General features: G+C 41.6%; 1 protein-coding gene across 4 annotated transcripts; it reads left to right on the top strand.

The window, feature by feature from the left end:
- Nucleotides 1–6: 6 nt before the first annotated feature.
- On the top strand, nt 7–5,733 carry LOC108608898 (uncharacterized). 4 transcript variants are annotated; one of them, XM_018000511.2, is made up of 6 exons: nt 7–898; nt 2,688–2,804; nt 2,873–3,340; nt 3,408–3,497; nt 3,562–4,004; nt 4,858–5,733. In XM_018000511.2, the coding sequence occupies exons 1-6, from the start codon at nt 632–634 to the stop codon at nt 5,090–5,092; spliced, it is 1,620 nt and encodes a 539-aa protein (XP_017856000.1). In that variant the 5' UTR covers nt 7–631; the 3' UTR covers nt 5,093–5,733. The 4 variants fall into 4 exon arrangements, with proteins under 4 accessions (XP_017856000.1, XP_089318986.1, XP_089318987.1 ...); XM_089462860.1 differs by having other exon boundaries at nt 2,873–3,128; nt 3,186–3,340; nt 3,562–4,879; XM_089462861.1 differs by having other exon boundaries at nt 4,593–4,879.
- The last annotated feature ends 4,346 nt before the right edge of the window (nt 5,734–10,079 follow it).

Below are 10,079 nucleotides of genomic sequence, written 5' to 3'. Positions count from 1 at the left end.
TCCTGACATGGGGGCAGGAGTCAGCAGGGCTCACAGCTGTGCCCGACAGCTAGGCAAACATCAACAAGTTAGCCGAGGCGTCTTAATTGGGTTAACGTTAACAATAAAGCGGCGCACGCAATATTGCAGCGCTCTGAATTCCTGGCCAATATTGATAGTTTTGGTAACTTTCTATTTTAATAGAAGAGCCACGCGACTTGGGCTAAATTGGGGCAACTGGGCCTCAGTGGAGCAGTAGACCACAGCTCGCATAGCTTACAATAAAATACATTTATTTTATGTCCAAGCCTCGCCCAGATCCACTCGAAGCGCTAGCAAAAGGCAAACAGAGGCGGTTTGGCTAACTGCAAAAATATTTAAATGGCGCGCGAGCGAGCGAGTTACGCAAATGAAATGCAATCCTGGCCTGACTTAACAAACAACTTCAAGGACATTCGCGCGCCACTCACGTGCAGTCTGTGCACCGCCCTAACCTAGACTATAAATAACTGGCTGGCTAGCGGCGCTGCCTAGACAACCGAAGGGGTTGGGCAGGCCCAGAGCTGAGCCCAATAGCCGAGCCGTGCCTGGCACGGATCAGCGCAGCCCAATCGACGAGACGCGCCGCGACGCGACGGCTAGCGCGACTTGGATGTCGAAGGTTTGGGTTCGCCACGGCGCTGTTTCAGTAGCGCGTCATTTGCTGAGCGCGGCGATACTTCCGCTTCTCCAGCTGCTAGCCAGGATGACAACCAGCGATGAGATGGGCACCTTCTGCCACGACCACATTCAACATCCGCTGATGTGGTGCGACGAAAAGAAGCGCCTGGTCGAGCGCAAGAATGCCGAGGAGAGCCTACGGATGTGGCGTCGTCGCAAGGCCGAGGAAAACGCCCGCAAGGAGAAGGATAAACAGGAGGTAGAGTAACCCACAAAAGTGAAAATCAAATGTTGCAAAACCCGACTTAATATATTTACGTATAATACCTTACTTCACGTTGAAAATCATAGCGCGATGATGAAACTGAAATCAAATTTAATTAATTCCAATTTAGATGGGATTACTTTAGATATAAGCCAGTACCAGAAATGGTATAGCAGTGGTTATCTAAGCCAATAAGGATAAGAAGGTGTGGGAAATCCAAAAGCTGCATCATTTTTTATGTGCTATCATAGATAATTCAGTTGTTAATATATACATATAAATTTAGAAAATAGTTTATAAAAGTATAGTTTCAAGTTTTTACATTACAATGACGAATAATAATTATTCTTTTTTATCCCTCAATCTTTTAGAACACAGTAATCTAATTTTTTTTTTTAATGAGATTCTTTTCAAGAGATATTATATATTCTTATTAGATAATAGCTACGAAGAACAGATTGAGTTATTTATTTTTTAAGCTAGTCTATTTCAAATGTAAAAAGTGAATTCAAAAGGGCCCTCTGGAATCTAGAAGCCCCTCTAAAATCTACAGCTCCTCTAGACTCAAACTACTCAGATTACCCAATAGGTTCCACTTATCCACTTATTCCCACTTGACAGTTGCGATTATAAGCGAGAATTAGATAAATCAACAAAAATGTGTGAGAATCTCTTAGATCTATCCCATAAATAGATTTACCTGTTCTTTTTTTAATAAATTTGAAAAATACACTTGAGTAAATATTGTCTAATTAATGACAACTATGAAATGTAGAACCCCGTTAAGCAGCTGGTAAAAGCATTGAGACTTGGAGCGAACTTAACAGAAACCCTCCAGATGGAGTTAAGATTAACTTCCATCAAAAGCAAAATTACATCGACCTATTTCATATTATTTATACATTTATGTATCTACACATTTTCGATATTATAGAACAGCATTTAAACGGGTATAAGTTAAGCCTAGGAAATGCAGTAGCCGGTAAAGTATCTCGATGAATAGATGAAGAAGAAGTTTTCAGGAAAGGCTCATCAAGTGATAAAATACCATCATGGTGTCCTTTTATCGAAGTCTTAATGTAGATAGAACCACCAAAATACAAAATATCCTGATGGGACTTTGTGGGTTATGCAAGCCCGAAAGCGTAGCTTGGTTATATATCAACATCAAATATATTTTACCTGGGTAGTCTACGCATGACAACAAAGTATGCGCGCCCACGTCAGCAGCCACACTTGAGTCGAGTTCAAAGACCTGCGGCAAGCAATTGTAATAACTTGGCCAGAATTTGGTTCAACAAACCATTTGACAAGTTTGACTTTGCCAATACGTAAGTAATCAAGGCAAGCAGCCAGGCAGAAGCAGGAGCAGGAGCAGGAGTGGAAGCAACATTGTCGGTCACTGAGCTTCACTGAGCTGGCATCAGTTCGTCAGTTCGCCAGTTCGCGTGCTGCCGACTCTGAATGTGACTTAAATCCAGCGGAATTCACTTGGCGAAAATAAAAATGGGTGAATGGAAAGCAAACCGCACCTTGCAACTATAACAACAACCTACAAACAATTGTGGGGGCTTGGGCATTGTCAATTTCCGTAAACAAGCGGAAGGCCGGAGGCAGGCAAGAGCGAGCCCGGCTCCTCCGCTGTGCCGAATATAGGCTGCGAGTGAATCGATAAAGGCATAAACCCATAAATGGACACCCACACACAGCCAGTGTTATCAACATCCCTCTCTATTTCTATTTCTATTTCTATTTTTTCTTTTCTTTTTTTTTGCATTTGCAGTACTATGATTTGTTTCTGCAGCACTGCCCGTGGGGCAGGCCAGGGGGTGGGGCGCCCAACGTGGAGGTGCGACGCAAGGACATCACCGCAGCCGGACTGCACTCGACGCCCACGGTGGTAAGTTTGCTGCTGCAGCCGCTCGCTGCTTATGTAATGCGTGTCCCCTTTGCATGCCCCCCGCCCAGACGACCGCCCATCGCATCAACTCGCTGCAGCCTTGTCGCTACAACGACTACTTCACCATGCAGAAGAAGTGCCACAAGAATCCACTGGCCGTCTATCACCATCACCATCATCACCCGCCCGGGGCGGGCGGCCGGCTGACCCACGCCCACTCGATTCATCACCTGCAGGAGAGCGGCCCTCGGAGCAGCACTGTGACCATCTGCGAGCGCGAGCTCCCGCTCAAGCCCGGCGTCAGCCTGGGTCACAATGCCAACGGTGAGAGTATTCACATCGAACTGAAAGAGCACCCCTCAATGTCGTTTCGCAATAAAGGGCATCTGGACATTGAGCTGCGCTACAAGCCCTCGCCGCCCTGCAAGGGCAAGCCGATGCTCGACAAGATTGTGGTGAACAGCGAGAGCGAGCATCCGCTCCAGGAGAAGCTGGCCAACCAGAAGAAGAAGCTCCAGGCGAAGCTGGAAAAGCCGGTGAGCGGCAGCTACTGTCCACCCTTAGGCGATCTCCTTAATCCCATTTGCCATCTCTCCCTTCCAGCCCTGCAAAGAGCCCTGGGGCAAGGCTGGGCCAGGGGGCAAGCCGTGGCGCAGTCCCAAGCAAGTAGGCAACACTTTTATGAAATCGCTGGTAAGCATCACAGACAAGTTGGAGAAGGAGTTCCCCGCTTTGAAGGAGATTCTATTGATTGTAGGGCTGGACAAATAAGGAAATGCTGAAGGAGCTCGACCAGGACAATCCCGTGACTCCCGCTGAGAAGAACACATTTCGCAAGTCCAGAGGCAACAAGCCATCCAAGCCGCAGCGCTGCTGCGAGCTTTGCACCTGCAACTGCCCCGCCATCAACAGCTCCAATAGTCCACTGAAGCCATCCCGAAAGGTCCCAGCGCCACCTGCCTGCGGCCTGCGATCCCCAGCCAAGGAGTGCAAGCCCCACAAGCCTTGCCCCCAGCTGCCACGAGGCCTCTGCGCGGGCAGCACCACCAACAGCACTTCGCTGGCCACGCCGGACCCCAGTGCGGAGAACGCAGGAGGCGGCGTGGAGCTGGTGCCCTTACTGGCGCGCCGGCGCGGACTACACCGACCCATCAGCCTCTCCAGCACGGACGTGACTAAGCGGACGCCCTCCCATGATAGGTACGCACCACCCAAGCACAAGACAAAGTCCAACAAAGCGCAGAGCATCAGTAACATCATCAAAAACATTAGTCACATGAAGCATCATTCCAAGAACCTCAACTGCAAACTGCAGTGCTGCAGCTGCAGCTGTAACTGCAACTGCAACTGCAACGGCAACGGCAACTGCAACTGCAAGTGCGACAAAGCCCCGCCTCGAGCACTGGCCTGTTGCCTCAAGCGCCTCACCCTGCTCATACGCTAGGCCAGTCTCCCGACTGCCCCCAACTGTTGTCTCTGCTGCAGTCTTTGTTGTCTTTGTATTTGCATATGTAGATGTCTCTGTCTCTCTCTCTCTCTCTGTGTCTCTGTCTCATTTTCTGATTTATCGATTCGATCCGTGTTTGCACCCGCATTACCATTACCTTCATTTCCGTTTCTGTTGGCATTACTCATTTGCTTGCTCTGCGAAAATATCAAATCTGGGCTGGGCTGAGCTGAGCTGAACTGACCTGACCTCGCCAGGCTCATATTGACAATAATTTGCAAATGATTGCGTCATCCTTGTGTTTATAATGGTTTCTCTATCACTTCTTTTGGCTCATCCAGCAAGAAAATATCAATTGTAATACAAGTGAAAGTATAGCAACCAAAAGAGCAAACCCAAACTCACCAAATCTAACCGAACCACAAAACAACCCAATGATAATGCAAATCTTCTATGTATCCCCGTGCAAAAACGTTTGCAAAACCGAAACCGAAACCGAAACTGATATCGAAATCGAAATACTTTGAAAACCAAAAACAACTTATCGATCAATGCAACAATCGACAACATCAACGCATCAACTGCGATCGACCAACATCCTTGCAGGATACAAACGGCCGCGGACATGCGCTACCTGCACGATCTGAATGTGCAAATATCGCAGAAGCGGCGCTCGGTCAGCGTCTCGAGGCAGAGAGAGCGCGACCTGTGCAATCAGCACTTCGACACATTCGAAACGTTTTGGGGGCGGCCCGGCCACGGGGCGCCCGTTGCCGACAAGGTAAACAAACTGAAACTGGACAATTTACTGTACGGCGTCCCAGAAACAGCAGCCAACTGAGGCACTCGATTCGCATTCGGCTCGTAGTTTGTTCGACGCAAATAGTTTGCTCTGAAATCAATCGATGCCCCTCCATTATCATTATCATTGGCGCCGTCCGTCAGTCAGCGGAAGTTTCGATGAAACGCTGTATTGAAAATGAAAATTTTGCCAACTTGCCAAGTTCGTAAGTTGACCGAAGTTTTTGCCATAGTCAGTTGGGTCGGGCGGACACGCGGACAGGCGGACAGGACAGGCGGACACAACAAATGGCATTGCCTGTCCCCGGGAACTGTCTATTGTGTTAGTTTTTAGAATTTAGTTAGATTTTATAACGAACCGGACATGTCGAGCATATAGTAAATTCAATTATGTAAAAACACTAAATACATTTAATCGCATATATGTATATTATTATATATGTATCTAGTAACAATACTGTGTAAATAAAATGCATATTGCATATGAGAAATTCGCATACTGAATATTAGCTTTGTACAGTCACACTCAAACCAGCTGTGCGGCCGTTGCTGCTGCGCGTTTTATAGCAATCTAAGCAGCGAACAGTGCCTCTACAACTGTTGAGCAGTAGACAGTATGCTTCAAACTTTGGGGTATCATGCTGAATGAATGATTTATTGTGCTTGAACTGCTAAATCTAGATAGGAAAAAAAATAGTAAATTAACTTTTTATTGTTATTATTTAATTGTTTTAATTTTAACTTATTTAATTATTTTTAGCATTAATTTTTTTTATATTATATATTTTTATATGTATATTACAATAGCACAAATTAAAGAAACTATTTAATTTAATAATAAAATAAATTTAAATCAAATAGTTACTTTCAGTAACTCAACTTTTCATTGCATTATTTATAAATTAGCCTATTGATTTAGTGATTTAAATATATATTTAAAATATGTATGTATATATACATTTATTATATTTTAATCGAATGTTTTCATTATCTATTTTTTGAGTTCATTTTTTATCCCTAATTTATACAAATATTTCCTTTCAATAAAGCGTATTTTTGTATAATATAATTTAAAAATTTTTGAATTTTTGTTTATCTTACATAATATTCTGAGAGTCCCCCATACCCAATGCCAAAATGATTTGTGCAGATAATATTTGCAGCTGAATTTTGATCTTTATAGCTTTTACTCATACGGTCTATGATATAGTAAAATACTGCATAGACAGGCGAAGCAAAGGACGTCGTCTTTATTTATATTTATTTATTTATAAACTGCCAATTTCAATGACTTCACGATTTCAGCTGCCAGACACAAAATTTATTTGCGTCAACTTATTCCGTATTTATGTATGCCATATTAGGGGAAAAAAACGCTAAATTGATTCCAAAAGTAAAATATTTATGCCGTCGTATTTTATTGGATGTACCTCAATAAACTTTAGCTCTACCTCCGTTTATAGAGCATACATAAATCGCATAAGCCCGACATGCTGCTAAAATCATACTATCATCAAATACGTGATCAATGAAGATGCCAACACACACTAAAACTTCAAGGTGAGCAAAGTGTGCGGTGAATTATGCAGGTGCGACAGAAGCCCGCCAGGAGTTGGTGCGTGCCCTGACAATGCGAAAGATTAGGAGACAGATAAATGTGTGGGTATTTGGCATACAAAAGCATTTGTGAATTCACTCGATTATCGATATGCTTATGCATATTTGCATGCTTGCTCACGAAGTGAAGCGAGTATATTGGTTGGTTGTAGCTCACGGATTTCGCTGGGAGAGATAGAGAGATAGCAGATAACAGTATAACAGCATCAATGAGAAAAGATAAAAATGGTTTTTTCGTTATTTATTTATTTACTTGTGTATGGTATGTAAATTTTTAAATTTAACAGACTCGTTAAAAATTAATTTTAAAAAATATATAGTTGAAGAAATTCTTTCTAAAGGAATCGCGTTTGGTTTCATTATTAATTTGTTTTTCAATCAATATTAACTTTAGCAAATTAAGTTTGTTTACCCAAGTAAACTAGTTTTTTATTATCACTCTAAGCCGAGCTTAAAATTAAGGTTAATTTATTTGTCATAGTCTATGGCGTATTAGGCAAATGATTAATGGTTTTCTGATATACAGTAGCAGTATAACAGCATACATATATACACACACATATATATATTATTTTCGAGATTATAACAAAAATCTCCTAATCTAGCGCAGCAAGTTTTAAAATGAAAATTGTCCTGGTGAGTTAACTGACACTCGCATGAGCTCAATTGGAGTCCTCACGCTCTGTCTCGCTCTCCCTATCTGTCTGTCCCTCTCTCTTAAGTCGGACAGAGTTTAAAGTGAAGACCCAGCTGCTGTTGAGCCAAATACATCCAAAGTGGCCAAACAGCCCTTACAAATGCCAGGTCACGTTTTGGCCATTTATCACTTTTATTTGAGCTGTTGTATTAGATACTCAGATAATACACATACATACATGCATATATGTGCATATACACATATGTGCATGCATGTATTGTATCACACAAATAAAAATGTGAGTTTCGAAATTTTAAATCATATACATACATGTGTGTGTGTGTGTGTGCAAATGTATTATATGACCGTTATAAACATGAAAACACTTTTAGGTATATTAATGTCATTTAATATTTAGGCTCGCTACAAAATTATCAACTTTCTTATCAAATTTTATTGCGGTCCCACAGTTATTTAGTAAGTTTTGGATGAAAGCTTATAATTAATACAAAAATTGTTAGAAACGTATTAATATAAATAATATATGTAGACTTAATACGAGTAAATTATAAATGTATTATAGGATTATAGGATATAAATATATTATATAGGATACGAATTCGTTTCTATTTCAAGGTATTGAAGTCATCTGAATCATAATCTAAAATCTTATACAAAGACTCAATCAGGGATTATTATTAATATAAATACTAATATGAGAACTTCATTTCATTTAACTAATATTTTAGCAATATATATTATTGTAACCTTATTCGAATATACAATAATATATAGAATATATTTGAATTATCGGAAATTTATTTTATATTCAAATAGTCGTATTAGAATTTACAATTTATATTTCCTTAACTGTAATAAATATGTGTGTATCAGTACATTTTTTACTATACATAAGTAAGTAGACACATATAAGTTCTGATTCCGACACCAGTGAAGTGAGGTCAATAAAGTTTGCAGATGCTGAATAAATATACTGTTAGTTTTCTTTTCATTTTTTCACTCAGATGCATGGCAGACTCAACAAACTATCCCAGGTGAAACAACTGATACTGAAAGTTTAAAGTTACGAAACTTACACTCTCGAAACTTGCATCGATTCACTCAAAAGTCGGGCATGACCGACTGAAGCATGTTTACTCTGCAAGCATAAATTCATTTAATATTTTATTTAACAATTTGAAATAATTAATATTTTACATTTTGATGGCAAACCTTAGATTTAATAGTATCTGATTGTAGTTTAAGTCATTTCAGATATTCCATGAAGGTAAAGACTGAGTCAGCTAATCGTAAATCTGAGAGTAACCTGAAAAAATAGCAAAAGTTAAATGTGGGGCTGGCTCCGACTGAATGTTCCGTGAGATTTCGGTTAGCAAGTGCTGCTGCAATGCTCAATTATAGCTGGGGCTTAATTAACATGTGTGCCCCAACTCGGCTTGGAATATGATGCGCAAATGTCGCGACGACGCCGTTAGCTATTTGAATCGCTGGCTAAAAATAGGAGGGGAGCGAATTAGCCATTTGCAGCTAGCTATAATTAGGTATCCGGCAAGAGTTTCGGTAACCAGCAAAAGTTGTTGTTGTTGTTGCTGCTGCTGTTGTTGCTGCTGCTTTAGTTTAGTTCCAATTGTCAGAGCAGGCTGGCTGGGATTCTGGCCTTTAATTGGGCCCATTGCAGGCATCGAGCGTCAGCTGAAACTGCCATTTAATTGGCAGCAAAAAGTGCCGACTCAGCCCAGGTACGACGACGAAATTATTTGTTAATATTAGCTTCGTGCCACGCAAAAGGCCCTCAGGAGAGCTCGAGCCAATGTCTGAGGGTAAACAACTGTGCGAGGCTTTTCGGGGAATTTGTGGATGACCGTGCAGCACGGCACGGCACGGCTGCTTTTTGTCAACCAAAGGCAAACTCTGCACGCAGATAACGTCCAAAGCAGCCAGTGGAGTCTCAAAGCAAGTCTCATGAGCAGCGAGCAGAGAGCACAGAGCACAGAGCACAGCATTGTTTGCCTTTGCGTCGTTCAATTTGAGCAATTTGTCTGCGGCACATTCTTTGGCCGAGCTCGCATTTCTGGCCGCCTGCCTTTGACATGGGGCTAGTACAAATATTTTCCAAATTTTGCTATCCCATTGCTAATGGGTACGAATTAAGTATGCGAGCGAAGCATTTGGCCGGACATATTTGCCTGCCCGGCTCCGAATATCTTACTGCGGCAGTAGTGATTCACAAATTCCTTTCAGCAGCCTCCGGCCAATATTGCCAGGACGAACCAGAACGAACAAAAATTGACATAGCTCCAACCTATTTCGGTTATGGGCACGCAAATACAAACAGAAAAGTATTGCAAACAAAGCCCACGCAAATAATCTGTTTATTCTATTTCAACAAACAAATATTAATATTATTTACCAATCGATTCAATGAGTTTGCTTCTGCGCGATTTTAAAGAACTCTGCTTAATAGCTGTTGCCTGCTTTTAGGCTCACATGCTGACATACAGGCCACACTCCCTAGCTAAGACTTAGAACTGTATAATGTATGATATACGGGTAAATAATCCAAAGCACAATTTGTATTGAACGTGTTTTAACTATTTTTTTTTTTTTTAATTTAAAGTAAGAACTTAAAGACATATTTTGACTGTGCATTACTTATAAATTAAGTAAGAGTACTCTAGTCGGAAGGGTTAGAGTAGTAGATACCCGCAACACATCTAAACACTCTCTTAACTACTATTTCACTCGTCCTTCA

The sequence above is a fragment of the Drosophila arizonae genome, chromosome 2 (genome assembly GCF_054131065.1).
Source record: "Drosophila arizonae isolate 15081-1271.41 chromosome 2, UAZ_ARI_1.0, whole genome shotgun sequence".
Lineage (NCBI taxonomy): Eukaryota > Metazoa > Arthropoda > Insecta > Diptera > Drosophilidae > Drosophila > Drosophila arizonae.
This window is presented reverse-complemented; position numbering and strand designations above follow the sequence as displayed.